The sequence below is a fragment of the Falco rusticolus genome, chromosome 11 (genome assembly GCF_015220075.1).
Source record: "Falco rusticolus isolate bFalRus1 chromosome 11, bFalRus1.pri, whole genome shotgun sequence".
NCBI lineage: Eukaryota > Metazoa > Chordata > Aves > Falconiformes > Falconidae > Falco > Falco rusticolus.
Genome location: NC_051197.1, coordinates 25,621,134 through 25,636,913, shown reverse-complemented (window position 1 = coordinate 25,636,913; position 15,780 = coordinate 25,621,134). Strand labels below are relative to the sequence as shown.

Sequence of the window (15,780 nt, the reverse complement as noted above, 5' to 3'; positions counted from 1 at the left end):
CATTCCAACCAAAATGCACGGCAATGTATTACAGCATCTACCCAACCTTCTGGAAAGTGACAAATGAAGTAACTTACCTAGCGCCAAGATCTTTTATGTATGAGGTGTAAGATTAGATCTCCTTTTTTTGCAGACATAATCTTGAAGTTAGTACAACCCTATTTAAGAACCTCAAATGGTGAATTTGAGATTTTGACAATTGTTTTTAATGCATAAAGATCATGCTTCCTTCTTTAAGCTTTTATGAAAAGGACCGTAAAAGTATCATTCCTCATGCTCCTTTGAGGATAATGGCATATTTCAAACTGGTAGCTCCAACTCATCATGTGCAGGAGATTTTGATGAACTAAAAAAAAAATCCTTATGGTTCTTGTTATGGAAGCAGCACAACAGAATTTTTAAACACACTATCAGATAAAGTAAATACATGGCATGGAAACACTTTCCCAGAAGTGTTTTCTCTATAGTGCCTCACAAAAATTACTCTCCTGACTTTTCTTCAGGGAAAAAGAGAAGTTGATCTTCACAGTATTTCACTATACTTATATCCAAAAAATCTATATTGCCAACATTCCTTATTCCAGATGGTATTTTATCAGCTGGAACATCAGAAGGAGTAAAAAGTAGGTCATGCTGACTGTGCTGACCTGTGTTTTAAGCGGTCTAACAATCTTAGGCATGTTGTAACAAGTGTCAGTGCCTCCAGATATGGCTTAACGCCTGATGGAAGAGCAATTAGTAATGGAGACAAGTATTTCACTATTGCAATAATTTCTAGATACATGCCATTAAGTATTTGTCTCATTTTCCTTCCATGCCTCCACGTCTGAGTCAACGGCAAGAGGCTGCAGCCATCAGCTGGTGAAAACGAGCAACTGCATCTGACTATTTCAGCAATGCAAGTAACGTCCCTACTGCCTTAGCTGAAGAGCAAAACAGTGCTTTGGATTCAGAAGCGAAGGCTCAAGCTACTTCAAGTATCTGTTACAGGCCAACAGGAGGAAAGAATAATTATCAGTGGACTGGAAATCACTTGCCTCTTGTTAACATCAGCTTGCAGCTATAAGCAACTTTTCTGACCTCTGACATGCCTCTCTGTGCAGATTTCACAACACCCTATTTAATGTTGTTTAGCCAGATAAAAAGCCATAAACTCATATTTCCACCATCCTGTGGCAGATTGTCACATGGGGAAAAAAACACTTTTATCACTCCTCCCAAGTTTTCAAGTTTCATTCAATCCATCCTAACTGATCCTGCTGGATCTTCCTTTGGTTGTCATAGAGTAGCACCATTATCACCTTACGCATCACTTGCCATCACAAGTAGATCAGAGCTAAGGGTTCCCAGACATCCTTCCAAATCAACAGTTTTATCCCCACAACTGCCAGTGCTCAGCATAGTCTCTTCTGCTTTACTGTCTTCCAGTAAATAATGCCCAGGTGAGGGTTGCTTCCCTTATAATTATATGAGAGAGGAATAAAACCATCTTCTCAGCCTAAAGCTTTTTCGACAAAGCATGTAGAACCCCTCTTTTCTCCTACCCCTCCCCATTTCACCTGCAAAACCTAACTTCATTCTAGTGACCATCCCAAACAGGTGCGGTGTTTACCCCTGAGACCTGGCTCAGTCAAAACAGTTCATCTACCTTTAGGAGGTGCTGGCTGGATGTTAACAACTGGCTGATGCTTTGGCAGTGGAACAAGTGTGGGAAGAGTCTGAATAATGATGGTTTTAGCTGGTATGCCAATGTTAGCCTGAGCCTCAGGTACAGCTGGCAAAAGCGGTTTGGGTTGTATCAAAGGCCTGGACGCTGCCTGACCACACCTCTTCAGGGTCTTCGCAGAATTATTCGCTAGGAAAGGAAAAAGAGTCAGAGTTGGACCAGAGGATATAAAATGAAGAATTCGGGTAGTAATAACATGGCTTTTGGTATGGGGTTTTTTTACCCATCTATAGCATTTGTTAAGAACAGACACATCTGATTACAAATTCAAATCAGCAATGACAGGATATACTAATGTCTGTTAGTTAAACTTTCATATGCGAGACAGTATGCATATTTTCTATGGAATCAAAGTAACTCGGTCTCTCATACCAGACCGAGGAGTGATGCTGACAGCAGGCTTCTTCCCTCCATCTCCTTCGGGGGATGCAGGGCTTCTGCAACTCTTGCTGTAGAGAGAGATGGGAGACATCTGGGAACTACAGCTGAAGTCCACATCATCCTGCAGGCAGAAAGTACATGAAATTAATGCTTCAGAAACACAGAAAAGTGCCTACCAGCAGTTCAGATTATAACTGCCTCTCATCACATCTGTGTTGCTGCTGCAGCAAACAGGAGAAAGGTTTTGTTTTGCAGTTTTATTTTGGTCAACGCTCAGAATCACTGAAAACCAAACAAGTACTTCTCCCTATCAGCAGAGCAATGGGAAGCAGAGGCCAGCAACTGCTAGGTTCAGAAGCCTTTAGAAGGCATTTTGTTTGGCAACCAGGCTAATAAACACAGCTGAGGAAACAGAACTGAACATGCTCTTTTTAGACTGGATCACAGCGGGAGAAGAAAGAAAACATCACTGAAGGGAAGTTGGTTTTCAAGGGTTGGAAAAATAAGCTGTTTCCTCTTATGCCATGAAGTTGGTCAGAGAAGTAAACCACTGGGCTTTCTGTTTGTCACAACAGCAGTCACTCAGAGCCAGTTATCTGTTACACGGAGGTTTCTGCGTACAGGCACATTCTGCACTGGAGAGTCCACAGATGACGGAGAAGGGACCGAACAATTTGAAGCGGCTGGTGACAAGGGTTCTGTCTTCACACTTGAATCTGCAAGAGACAGATAATGAAATTTTACTGTACAAAGTTTTGTTAATGGGAGATCAGTAAAGGATACACTGCCCTACACCAGCTATTTAATTCCTGAAGCAAGACATAGCAGAAAACATAGTGAGACTAAATGGCTCAGCTTGTAAGGCAGCCCTCGCCAGCTGCACCCATCCTACAGAAACACATCATGACTTCTCATCACAGAGCTAAATGCTGTAAGGCATCAAATAGTTTCATTAAGTTACCACCATCCTTAAGTTGTGGCAACTCAACCAGGTGTGGTGGGGAGGAATAGTCCTGCCTGCAAAATGCAGAAGGTTAATTACCTGTATAAGCATGGCTCGTAATATTCCAAAGGTCTGAGTCCCAAGACATCAAATCCAAATCAAAATGAAAGTTATAGAGATCATTTTCCTGAAACGACAGTTCAGAAAAAGAAACAATACAAAAAGACAGTATACACTGAAGCCACCAGCCATTATGTTCACATTCTTACAGCTCTGGAAAACAAAACCAACACAATGATCACTTCAGTTGCCTTAAGACACACAAGAGATAAATGCCCTTAAGGGAGCAATTCTCAACTGGAATACACAAGACAAGGCTTCTTTTAAAGCTTAGACCTGTAGGAAAGGAGCATGTCAGTTTAAGAGCATCACTAATTATTACCCTGTTATCAGTAATTTGTAAAAAGAAAGTTCTAAGTCCAGTCATTGAACCACCTTATATAAAGCACAAGTTTTAGCAACTTGTTGCCATCTTCTCCCTCATCTGCACCAAAAGATTTACTTAATGCCCTTCCATCATCACATCTCAAAGCACTTTATAAACAAAAGCAGCACCAGGGGCAGTTTACCAGCAGGAAAAGAGACACAAGGACTGATTTGCTCAAGATCTGATGAACAATATGGATTAGGTCTCCCTATACTTGCATAAAGTGATGTCATCATCTTCTAAAGCCTGAGGCACCAGTTTCCTTTTCCAGCAGGGGAAGACAGGAAAAAAAACAAACACACCAACAAAACTGAAAAAAAAAAATCCAAGAAAAAAAGCCCCTAAAATCACTTCACACATTTTATTGACTGTATGACCTTTACAGCAATGTTGAGGGGTTTTTTGATCCATTTTTCCTGTTGATGCATCTGTAAGTCTCAGCTCCCTACTCAAATGTGGCATTTTATGAGCACTTGGCATGAAAAATATAGATATCACATACCTGACTTATACAAATATACAGCAAATATTTTCTTGCTAAAAACTATCCTGCAAACATACCTTTCCTGACATTCTCAACTTGCCTTATAAAGAGAGGCTCAGAAAGTCTGCAGAGTGCACAGATATTAGTACTTGCAAGCTAGGATGAAGAGAAAGCACATCAGAGTGCATTTATAGGAAGAATGACCAAAACCCACTGCCCGAGCTCTGTAGTAAGAGCCTCCACGCAGGTAACTAATGCTGACTTGCTGGCAGGCAATACCCTCCCCTTGTACAGCCAAGCAGTTCCCACATTTTCTCCAGCGCCTGGTTCCACAACACCTGTAGGAATACGCTCAGTACCTGGGGTTTATGTTGGACAACCGAAGGGCTGTGCTGGAGGTGGGTTACGACACGGTGAGCAGAGAGAAGGCAAGGGGAAGAACGCACAGCAGAGAATCCAGGAGGCAATTGTCTCAGGACAGAAAGAGCAGTACGTGCAACCATTGAAAAGCAAGGGGATCAACGCATAAGGTTGCAAGCAAAAATTTTAGGGGAAAATCCTACAATAGACACGAAAAGAAACCACCTTATAGGCAAAGTGATAAAGCACAGCGGTGGTGGGTGCAGCGGTAACATATTGTCTGCTTCTCATGCAACGAAGCCCCCCTCCCCCCCCAGCACTGCCTTCAGGGGGCTTTCCCTTCCCGGGGCCACCGACAGCACAGCTACCCCTGCGCTCACCACCTCAAACTTTCACCTTGAACTTTCCCCTTTAGACTCGGCGCCCGAATCCCTTTCGACGTCGACAATTTATTAAGCGACTGGCAGCTCTGCCCCTCGGCAGCTAAGGCGGGGCGGGCGGGTGAAGGCCGCGAAGCCGCCGGCCGGGGGGCGGCTCCGCCGTGAAGCCACAGCGCCGCTCCTCGGGGGTCCCCCGCCCGCACCCCCAGCCCCCGGGGCGGGGCACGGAGCCCGGCCTCCCGCCGTGCTCCCCGGTACTCACGTCGGGCTCGTCCCTCGGGGCCCGCCGCGGCTCCGCGGCGCCCAGCAGCTCGCTCAGCTCCTCACCCAGCACGGCCTCTGCGGAAGAGACAGCGGCCTCAGCGCCGGCCCGACCGGGGCGCTCCCCACCGCCCAGCCCCGGCCCCCCGCTCACCCCAGTCCAGGCTGGTCCCCGGGCCCGACAGCAGCCCCGCCGGCTCCCACTCGGCCTCCGCCGCCGCCATCGCTTCCGCCTTCCTCCCGAAACACACGTCTCCTTCCGGGCCCCGCCCCGCCCCGCTACGGCGGCCGCCGGCGGACACAGCGCGGGGCGCGGCCTCCTGCGCCGCCCTCACCCCCGGGCCCCCCCGCGCGTCCCCCGGCCCACGGAGGCCCTCAGGAGGGCCGCCCGCCCGCCGCTCATCCCCGGGCCCTCAAGGGGGCCGCCCACCCCTCGCCCGCCCCCCAGCTCACAGAGGCGGCTCGTTACACACAGGCGTTTATTCCGGCCCCGCTGACACAAGCCCGTCGCCACAAGCGCGAGTGGGGGGAGCCGCGGGGCGAGGCCCGCGGGCAGGAGGCCGCTCCCTACGGGGAAGGGCCGGGGTGGGCGCCCCGCGGGCCCGGGCGGGTCCTCCGAGGGCTTCGTGCGTGGGTGGGTGCTGCGGGGAGGCGGCGCCGCTCCTCGGGGGCCGGGGCGCACCTGCGGTCTCCGCTGGCAGCGGCGGCCCGGGCTCTGGCGGGGGCACGCAGCCCCCCGGGCCCGGGCAGTAACTCCCGCCGGGTCTGCGGCACCGGCGGTCGCGGTGGGGTTTGGTCACGGCCAGGCTGCAAGCACAGGAGAGCCGTCACCTCCTTCGGTGCAGTACAAAGCAGCGGGACCCCCCCTTCCCCTCCCAAGGGGTGTCCCCACCTGGGAGCACCCCAGCCAGGAGAGCAGCTGCTCAGGTGAATTTTCCACGGGTGCCTGCCAAGCAGGCGCAGGGGGGAACGCTGCCAGCATGCCGTGAGAGGGCAAGGTGCTGCGAGCATCTCACCAGCGCTCACCTTACAGGTTGGCATCGTACGCTGCATTGGTGAAGATGCCCGGTGATCCGAGGTCACTGGAAGGCAAGCACAAGGGTGTCAGCCGTGCGGGAGAGTGCAGGGTGTGAAGGGCAGGGGTTGGCTCAGCCCTGAAGATGCTCCCACTTATAAAAGCAGCCTCACCCAGGCAGGTCTGGGTGGCAGCGGGGTGACCGCAGGGCTGTGATGGGCACGGGCAGAGCCACCCTCCCGCAGAGCACAGCTCTCACCTGGTGGGGTTCAGGAGCTTCTTCTTCTCATCTGGTAACAGTGTCAAAACATCCATGGGGACAGAGCAGATAGAAAAGAAATAACCAGATTTGATTAGGGAAGGGTGTGGGAAGCCCCAGCAGCGGCATCTGAAATTGAACCATTTGGCAAGCATGGGATGGAGGGGGGAGTGGGGGCTGAAGCATTTGCCTTCTTCCCCTTTGCAATGAAGGTGTTTTTCTGGCTCTCCAAACCTGGCTGCCGACCCTTTGAGCTGGCCGAACTGCCAAGGACCCCCGCAACTCACAGCAAAGGAGACATGTGGACTGAGGCAATCACATTGTTAAACTCTTCTGTTCATCCCACCCTTCTCTGGGACTCCGTAACCACCTTGCCTGAGAGCCCCTGGCCAAAGCAACGGTGTGCTGTGGGAGGTGTTTCTGTACCTCTGTCGCTGAGCCGCTTGGCAAGGAGGGCAATGAGCATCCCAGAGAGCACAATGCCGGCTACTGCCAGAGCTGTGCCACTGCTGTAAGCCAAGACTTCCTTTAAGAAGGTGGCACCGTCCTCTGAAACAGATCCACAGACCCACAGGTTAGAAAGCTGTCAGAAGGACGTCACAGCACCCAGGTTTCTGGGGTGCCCCCCTGCCATGTTCACGATGTGCTGCAGGAAGCTAGACACCCCCCCCCCCCCCGTGCTAGAGGACCAAGCAGTCCCATCATACCTGTGCAGACAGGGGCATGCCTAGTCCAGTTCCCTGTGGCCGCACATCGGAGCACCTCTGCTCCCCTCCGAATAAACCCCTCCTCGCAGGAAAAAGTGCACGTGGAGTTGTATGTGAAGTTCCCATGCGTGTGAGAGCAGCTCAGCTGGCCTCTGCTGGGGGGGTCCAGCACCAGGCAGCTGATGACTGCAGATAAAGCACAGGGGCAGCATCAATTGGACAGGAATGATGGTGGTGGGGTGGGGACATGTGGGCTGGGGAGCCAGGGGATGAGCTGCCAGACCAGGGGTGTTAAGGGAAAGGGGACACTGGGGAAAGCAATCTGCTGCAACAGAGCACTTCCAGACATGCATGTGATCATGAGATCTACCTTTGCATTGTGCGGTGTCCCCAGTCCATGCCCCTGTGGCTGTGCATTCGCGACTCTCCATCCCTACCAGTGCAAACCCTGCCTGGCAGGAGAAGGCACACGTGGAGCCAAAGACAAAGTCCCCATGGAGGTGGGAGCAGTTCAGCTCTCCGTGGTCTGGAGCACTGAGCACTGGGCAGGCAATGGCTGCAGGGACAGAGATACACTTCAAGCAGGAGCTGGGGACTACAAGGCTCAACTGTTGAAATGAGAGGATCAAGACACTGGAGAACATGTCAAGGTCATTCCAAGGCCTGTGACACCTCAAGCAGCAGCTCTACCTTCACAGTGTGGAGGATCCCCAGTCCAGGTCCCTGTGGCCGTGCACTCTCGGCTCTCCAACCCCATCAAGGCAAACCCCGTATGACAGGAGAAGGCACACGTGGAGCCAAAGGCAAAGTCCCCATGGAGGTGGGAGCAGTTCAGCTCTCCGTGGTCTGGAGCACTGAGCACAGGGCAGGTGATGGCTGTAGGGACAGAGATACACTTCAAGAAGGAGCCTGGGGACTACGAGGCTCAACTGTTGCAATGAGAGGACCAAGACACCGGAGGACATCCCATGGTCATCCCAAGGCCTGTGACACGCTGAGCAGCAACTCTACCTTTGCATTGTGGGGCATCCCCAGTCCAGGTCCCTGTGGCTGTGCACTCTCGGCTCTCCAGCCCCATCAGCGCAAATCCTGCCTGGCAGGAGAAGGCACACGTGGAGCCGAAGGCAAAGTCCCCATGGAGGTGGGAGCAGTTCAGCTCTCCGTGGTCTGGAGCACTGAGCACAGGGCAGGCAATGGCTGCAGGGACAGAGATACACTTCAAGCAGGAGCTGGGGACTACAAGACTCAACTGTTGAAATGAGAAGATCAAGACACTGGAGAACATGTCAAGGTCATTCCAAGGCCTGTGACACCTCAAGCAGCAGCTCTACCTTCACAGCGTGGGGCATCCCCGGTCCAGGTCCCTGTGGCCATGCACTCTCGGCTCTCCAACCCCATCAACGCAAACCCCATCTGACAGAAGAAGGCACACGTGGAGCCAAAGGCAAAGTCCCCATGGAGGTGGGAGCAGTTCAGCTCTCCGTGGTCTGGAGCACTGAGCACAGGGCAGGTGATGGCTGCAGGGACAGAGATACACTTCAAGAAGGAGCTGGGGACTACAGGGTTAAAGTGTGGGGACAAGAGGTTGGGGAAAATCCTATTGTCACCCAAAGGGAGCAACACCCTGAGCTCTAGCAGCAGCTCTACCTTCACAGCGTGGGGTATCCCCAGTCCAGGTCCCTGTGGCTGTGCACTCGTGGCTTTCCAGCCCCATCAGTGCAAACCCTGGCCGGCAGGAGAAGGCACACGTGGAGCCAAAGGTGAAGTCCCCATGCAGGTGGGAGCAGTTCAGCTCTCCGTGGTCTGGAGCACTGAGCACTGGGCAGGCAACAGCTGCATGGATAGATATACACTTCAGCAGGAGCCTGGAGACTATGAGGCTCAACTTGCAATGAGAGGATCAAGACACTGGAGAACATCCCAGGGTCAATCCAAGGTCTGGGACACCTCGAGCAGCAACTCTACCTTCACAGCGTGGGGCATCCCCAGTCCAGGTCCCTGTGGCTGTGCATTTGCGGCTCTCTGGCCCCATTAGTGCAAACCCTGCCTGGCAGGAGAAGGCACACGTGGAGCCAAAGGTGAAGTCCCCGTGGAGGTGGGAGCAGCTCAACTCTCCCCAGTCTGGAGCGCTGAGCACAGGGCAGGTGATGGCTGCAGGGCAAAGGGGCACACTTCAAGCGGATCTTGGGGACTGGGAGGCTAAACTGCTGGAACCAAGAGGCTGGGGAACATCCTAGTGTCTCCCCAAGGCCAATGACACCCTGATCTCTGCTCTAGAAGCAGCTTTACCTTCACAGCGTGGGGCATCCCCTGTCCAGGTCCCTGTGGCTGTGCACTCTCGGCTCTCTGACCCCATCAGCTCAAACCCCATCTGACAGGAGAAGGAACACGTGGAGCCGAAGGCAAAGTCCCCGTGGAGGTGGGAGCAGTTCAGCTCTCCCCGGTCTGGAGCACTGAGCTCTGGGCAGGTGATGGCTGCAATGGGAGAGCAGGTCTCAGAGACAAGATAGATGAGGTTAAATCTAAGGATTAGGGCTGAATCCTGATCAGGCAAAACCAAACCTCTGGTGATATGTCTCTGATTTGCCTTTCCTACCCAGACAAGTCTCATCTCTTCAAAAACAGTAGTAATGTAGTTGGTGCAATGATTTTTCTGCCATAGGAATGATTTCCTGGTGGTGGAAGTTGCTGCTCTGCCAGAGCCCTGTTCATCCCCTGCACTACCCTGGCGTTGCAGCCCCCAGGATGAAGGACCATGGCTGCTACAGTCCTACTCGCCTCCCTCCCTGGATTGGAGCAGAGACCTGCCTCCATTCTTGTCACAGTAGCAGTGGGAAGGACACCCAGGTGGCTTTGGGGCTGTAGGGGATGGGGATGGGATGGCTACAGGGGCTGCGTGCCAGCCCCTCCAGGCTGTGCCTGGGGTGTGCTTCGCTGCATGCCATGGCAGCACCCAACATTTGCTGTGGCGAGCGGCTCTGCCTGCCTGCAGGACCACCGCAGGTTAGTGGCAGGAGCACACCTAACATCACCGGCACCCAGCCCCGGTGAGACAGACCCCATTTCCTACACCTTTCAGGCTGACACCGAAGACTTTCCTTGGCAGACTTTTCCTTTCACAGCTATTTTACAGGCAAGCCTGGTTTCCCACAGAATCCCTGGAGGTGTCTATCGGGGCCCCAAAACCCAGCACTGATGCACCTTCCAGCAGGCAGCCCAGGCTCTACCTTTGCAGCGTGGGGAGGGCATGCTGAGGGCGTGAGGGCTGCAGGCAGACACCCGGCAGCGCGTGCGAGGGCAGGGCAGGCAGCCTTGCCCCTTATAGTGTCTGCAGTAGCATCAGCCTCACTGCAGCAGGAACCTCTGCTTGTTTTTGGAGTAAACCCAACTGGCAACGTTTGCTAATGCAGCTTCGTAATTAGCAAAGGCGGCTGACTGACTCTTCTGATTCATTGCGAAAAAGAAAAATAAATCATACTTACAGCCAGCAGGAAAAAACAGTGAGCTGGGAAAGCAAACCTTTGGGAACTTGGAAAGCCTGGAGCAGGCAGGCTCAGCCCAGCTTGTGTGGGAGGACTTCCACAAAATTGGGAGCCAGCCTCTGACCCTGCCACTGTGGGGGCTGCTGGCCACGGGACAGTCACATCTCCATGCCCGTTCCCCTTAACCACAGAAAGATTTGCTGGTCTCAGCTGCCTAAAGCAAGCCCCGGGCTGGACCACAGGCCCAGCCAGAACAAGTATCATTGGCAGCAGTAACTTCAAGGCAGGATTTTATTTTTTAAATATCTATACAGAGACCCTGCCTGCCCCCGACCCCTCCTGCTGGGACTCCCAACACAGAGGGTCCCCAGCTGTGTTCTGTGTCTGCTCCAGTCCTTGCTTTGTCCCACCCTTGTGCAAGGCTGCAGATGCACCACGCAACAGCACAGGGAAGGTGGAGCAAGGCTCTCGCACGCCCCAAAAAAGCCCAGCACCTCTCTGGGATGCCTGGCACCTGGCTGTGAACCTTTGAGCCGCTGACAGGAAGACTTTCCCTGCAGCATGATGTACCGCAGCTTTCTCTCCTTTGTGGCTTCCTGCCCTGTTTTGTCCCTCCCAGCTTATACCTAAGCTCATCTCAGAGGCCCTTGCTGCCGCTCAAGGCAGCCCAGCCCCGCTGGGATACACCCTTCCCCTGGCCACAACAGCAGCCACCCTTTGATCTTCTCTGAGGATTCCTGAGATGCCAAGCACCTTCCCAAAGTGGATTGGGGTGAGCAGGGGGAGATGGAGATGGTGCCACCAGGATGATGGAGATGCCAAGACACTCTCCTGCCCTCATGCTCAGACCATGCAGGGTGCTGGCACCTGGGTGGGATTCAGGTCAGCAAGCAAGAGCACTGGGACAGCCAGGGCAAGCAGGGGGCTCATCCAGAGCTCACAGCCACTCTGCCCATTGCAGTCTTATCAGGGAACTGCTCCCCATACGGAACACCGGGAGCCGCTTCTGCAAAGGGCTGGGGCACAGCAAGTGCAGCCCATCACTTGCCTGAGCAGTGTTGGGCACACGGGGCTTGACCCCCCCAAAGCATCAATGCTGCATCCCCGAGACCCCCTGGCAGGCCCTACCTGTGCACGTGGGGATGTCTGCTGACCACTTCTGGGAAGGCAGGCACCGCAGCGTGCCAGCCCCTTGCCGCTCAAACCCCTCGTGGCACCCAAACACGCAGGTGGAGTTGTAGCTGAAGTCTCCGTAGGGATGGCTGCAGTTCATGCGTGCTCCCCTGGGCTCAAGCTCAGCACACTGCACAACTGGGAGAGATGTGGCACCGCCAGCCCATTAGGAGCACAACAGAATTGCCCGCTTTGATGCCAGGGCTCAGGCTTTCCAGCATGGATGGAGGGATGGGGATGTTTGCCTCACCAGCCTCGCACTCGGGGCCATAGAAGCCAGGGTAGCACTCGCAATGATAGCTCCCGATGGTCTCCACGCACTCGCCGCGCTGGCTGCATGGAATGGGTGGGCAGGAGGCTGTGCACACAGAGGATGGTCATCAGGAGCCACTGGTCACCCTTCTGAGGTCCCCAGCCCACCTGATCTGGGCCTGTGCCACAGTCCCCCCGCTCACCCTGGTAGCACAGTGCCTTTTTCCTCCGGTTGCAGGGCTCATCGTTCCACTTGCCCGACTCCCGTGGCCGCTTGATGTAGATCTCCACGCAGTCCTGGTTGGAGCGGCGGTTGTTGGGCTCCCCAGCTGCCCAGTTCTCCGCCTCCTTCGTCAGTGCCTTCTTGGTGCCCACCCAGGTCCAGATGCCGTTCAGCTTGCGGATGCCAATCCAGTAGTAGCGGTTGTGGAAGGGCAGGCTCTCATTGAGGTACTCAATCTCCCGCTTGTTCTGGATTGCCACTAGGTCAGTGAAGAAGGTCTGGCAGTAGTTCCTGGCCTGCTCCCACGTGTAGTCCCCTTGGTCACTGTAGTGGTACTTCCAGGCACCCACCTCCATCCGCATCACCACACCTGCGAGAGAGAGTGAGGTCCAGGGTCGATGCCGGAAAGATGGGAGCCAGGTTGGGGATGGGGTCCCTTGGGACATGAGGGTGGGCTAGGGCTGGCATCAGGGCCAAGAGATGCCAGTGAACAGTTGGGCAAGGGGACAGGAGGAAGGGATAAGAGTGGGCAATAATGGTGCTCTAAGGGTACACAGAGATGTGGGTGGATTGGGCAGGGCAGAGGGGGGACTGCATGGGGGTGAGGAAGGTGGAGGAGACGGGGTGAAGGCTGAGACAGAGGGAAGCATGGAATGGGGTGGGCAGAGCACAGGTGGCAGAAGAGTCCCAAGTGCTGATGCCTCCTCCTGCTCAAGGGGTGAAAGCCCAGCCCCACAGCCCTGCCCCCCTGCCCAGAAAGGTTTCCCAAAGGGGAAGACCCAACATCAAGATGGTTCCTTAAATGTGGTTCCTTCCTTGAGCACAGAAGTGTACCACTTCAATTTTCCTGCTTTATGCTTCTACATGAGAGTTAGCTTAGATCAAGGCAGAGGAACGAGCATGGCCTCACCCCCAAAAGCATCTGTATCCCAAGCTGCTCATCTGAGCCAGAGATGGTCAAAGAGTCTTATAAAATTCAGTGTTGCAAAACAACTGTCTTGCAACACTGAAGTTCACATCCTAGCCATGCCCACCATGCAGGGCAAAGCCAGAGATTAACTGGAACCCACACCCAGAAGTTCTCCTGCTCTTATTTACAGCATTTCTCACCACAACCTGATGCAATCTAAGTGTTTAAGCCACAAAAAAGTCTTCCTCCCTCCTCTCCAGTAGCATGCATCTCCACAACTACAGAAAGTGATATGGGGATTGTATCTCTATCTGCGCAGAAAATTAGATGGGGATCAAAGATCGCTCCAAATAACTGGCCTGGGGTACCCTGCATCTCAGGGGATCATATCACACTGTGGTCATGCAGGCCAGGGCCTGGGCATTGCAGATTAGATGCAAATCTAGGGCTTCCAAAGTCTAATTAGGGCTCTGGTTTGGTCAGTAGTTATGCAGTTTTCTAAGCAGAGTTCCCATAATTTGTCTGGTTTTCCTTGTGAAAGAGCAAACTATCCACTTCGTTCAAGAAAACTGAGGAAAATGTGGCCTTCAACAGCCATTCTCTTCACCCCTTGGGAGTTTGGAGCTGCAGAACAGAAGCTCAGGGCACCTCCTGGGAGCCTGCCCTGGCCTCAGCTCCCACCACCCACCTTCTGGCCCTCGCTGCCTCCCCAGCACAGCTCAGAGCAGCTGCCCTGCTGCCCTCACACACCCCATCCCTAAAACAAAAAGGACCCAGGGAGCCCATCCTCTATATGCTCTCCTGCCTCTTTCCTCCAGCTCCCCTAGCAACTCTGTAGCACAGCTCATCCTCACTCCTTCCCCTCAGCCTTACATTACCTCTCCCTGCCCCACCTGGAGTTGAACCCCATGGTGGGTGCTGTTTGCCTACGTGTTGACCCCTTGGCTTCTCTGGCAGCCCCCAAAGTCTCCTGCCCAGGGTGGTGCTCAGCATCCACAGCACTTGGGGTGCCTTTGCATTTTTGTTTTCCCCTCAGAGCTAAATCTCAGCCTCCCCCTGGAACTTCTGCATTTACTTCTGTTCCTTAGCTCAATCACAAAAGGTCCTTTGAAAATAACCCAGCTCACTGCAGGATCCCTAGGGACAAAGCAGGCATCGGCAGGTTTTGCTCTGTACAATGCCAAAATGAAGGAAATATCCTACAGGCAGTAAAACCAAATTAGTTTCTACTCTGATGTCTTTTCCTGATGTTAGTTAGCAGCTTTAACTCTGTGTGGTGCTGCCCCAGGTGTGTTCCCAACCCTTGCACCTGTGGGTCCTGTGGCTGTGGCTGTGCCCAGCTCTGCAGCATGGGCATGGGCAGGGAGCCGAGCTGCTGCTGCCTTTCTCCAGATCACGGTGCAATGCACCAGCTGCCATACTGCATTTGGGGAACCCTGTGGGGACACCACATGTGTCCTGATCCTCCCTGGGGGAGCATGGTCCTGCAATAGGTCTGGCTGGGGGGAGCTGGCCCCAAGAGATGCGGCCCCCTCCCAGCCCAGAAGGAGCCAGTCCTGGGCTAGCAGCTGCAGGGAGTATGACTGATAAGCCCCCAGAATAACATTGCTGTCCTCCTCCAGTTTCCTGGACCTGCAGGCTCCTCGGCAACAGGGTCCCGCTGGGCTTACCACGCCCGCAGCAGGTGGCTTACCCCATGTGATGGCAGCGATGCCCAGGTAGCAGATGCCATGAGAACTCAGAGCCCACGTCCTCCCAGCAGATCGCAGTCCCGCAGCAGTGCCCTGCATGCCAGGGAGGAAGGTGTGAGCATGCATGTTCCACGGGGGCTCACACACCCCACAGTGCACCCACACCGCTGCCGGGTGGTCCTGGTAGCCACAAACGCATGTCGCTTGTGCCAGCTTACATGCAGGCACGCACAATGCTGCCAGCCGGGTACAGCTCTGCTGCAGAAAGGGCCCCTCCGGCGAGGTACTTTTGTGGGGGCTGTGCCTGCAGCACAGCTGGACAGTGAGGGAGGCTGTGCCAGCAGTGCAGTTCACTCCTGGGGAGCCCCCAAGTCCAGGGCATGCCCTGTGCCCCCCACCCCTCCCCACCCACCCAGGGCTGGTATCTGCCTCCATAGCAGTGTGCCTGGCAGTGCTCTGTGCACCTGGCACAGCCTCGCTGCTCGGGGCAGAGTCTCAGGGGCAGCCTGGGTCCGTCCCAAGGGTCCCCAGCAGCGCTGCTGGTTCCTGGCAGCACCTGCCCGCAGCCCTGCTGTCCCGTAACCCCCTTTTCCAGGCAGACCCCAACTCGTGCCCAAGGAGAGGAGTGGGACCTACCATGTCGGTGCTGCAGACGCACCTTGCCCGACTGCCGGCAGCACCAGTGCGTCTGGCTGTCGGCGGGCAGCAGCGCTCACACTTCCTCTAACCACGCACAGCATCGCTCCCTGCCCTTGGCCTCTTCCCCTCCCGCCCCAGCCCCGCTGCCACCCGCATCCTGCCCCGCGTCCCCGCCTCCCCACCGAAGGGCTCTCCCACCCCCAGAGACCCCGCTCCCAGCCCAGAGCCAGAGGGGAACAGCAGGGGCAGCCCTGGCCACAGCCCTGCCGAGGGACCTGCGTGCATCCCCACGCTGCCATGGGCACATGACAGCCACAGGAGCCAACTCGCAACAAGCCAACGAGCCGAGCTTGCCTGAGCCCCCCAGGAGATGGAGAAGGTCCCCCCAGGGGGGTCCAGCCCCAGCC

The 15,780-nt window shown here is 54.6% G+C and overlaps 2 protein-coding genes across 13 annotated transcripts in view; both read right to left on the bottom strand.

The window, feature by feature from the left end:
• The window catches only part of ATF6 (activating transcription factor 6), an 81,587-nt gene extending 76,282 nt beyond the window's left edge, over window positions 1-5,305 (bottom strand). For 2 of the 3 annotated variants that reach the window (XM_037403881.1, XM_037403882.1), the window contains exons 1-6: window positions 5,177-5,304; window positions 5,024-5,100; window positions 3,150-3,237; window positions 2,729-2,823; window positions 2,099-2,228; window positions 1,649-1,855 (exon numbers count right to left, since the gene is read on the bottom strand). In XM_037403881.1, coding sequence (XP_037259778.1) covers window positions 1,649-1,855; window positions 2,099-2,228; window positions 2,729-2,823; window positions 3,150-3,237; window positions 5,024-5,100; window positions 5,177-5,246 — 667 coding nt within the window. In that variant the 5' untranslated portion in view covers window positions 5,247-5,304. Of the gene's footprint in view, window positions 1-1,648; window positions 1,856-2,098; window positions 2,229-2,728; window positions 2,824-3,149; window positions 3,238-5,023; window positions 5,101-5,176 lie in introns of all 3 variants that reach the window. The other variant, XM_037403883.1, reaches the window with a different exon arrangement.
• Window positions 5,306-5,502: 197 nt separating this feature from the next.
• Window positions 5,503-15,483, bottom strand: LOC119155343 (P-selectin-like). Of its 10 annotated transcripts, XM_037403868.1 has the most exons (17): window positions 15,371-15,483; window positions 14,737-14,827; window positions 12,114-12,503; window positions 11,909-12,016; window positions 11,614-11,796; window positions 9,293-9,478; window positions 8,969-9,154; window positions 8,651-8,836; window positions 8,335-8,520; window positions 8,015-8,200; window positions 7,694-7,879; window positions 7,374-7,559; window positions 7,004-7,189; window positions 6,723-6,845; window positions 6,297-6,327; window positions 6,049-6,104; window positions 5,503-5,829 (listed from the first exon to the last, which is right to left on the bottom strand). In XM_037403868.1, exons 1-16 carry the CDS (start codon window positions 15,371-15,373, stop codon window positions 6,050-6,052), a joined length of 2,472 nt encoding a protein of 823 aa, XP_037259765.1. In that variant the 5' UTR covers window positions 15,374-15,483; the 3' UTR covers window positions 5,503-5,829; window position 6,049. The 10 variants fall into 10 exon arrangements, with proteins under 10 accessions (XP_037259765.1, XP_037259767.1, XP_037259766.1 ...); XM_037403870.1 differs by lacking the exon at window positions 8,015-8,200; XM_037403869.1 differs by lacking the exon at window positions 8,335-8,520.
• Window positions 15,484-15,780: the final 297 nt, after the last annotated feature.

What these genes read in the sequence shown, in the direction of transcription:
- LOC119155343 (XM_037403868.1), bottom strand. An exon ending in GGATACCCCACGCTGTGAAG is followed by an intron (nt 8,521 to 8,650) that starts GTAGAGCTGCTG and finishes CTGTCCCTGCAG; the next exon opens with CCATCACCTGCCCTGTGCTC. An exon ending in GGATCCTCCACACTGTGAAG is followed by an intron (nt 7,560 to 7,693) that starts GTAGAGCTGCTG and finishes CTGTCCCTGCAG; the next exon opens with CCATTGCCTGCCCAGTGCTC.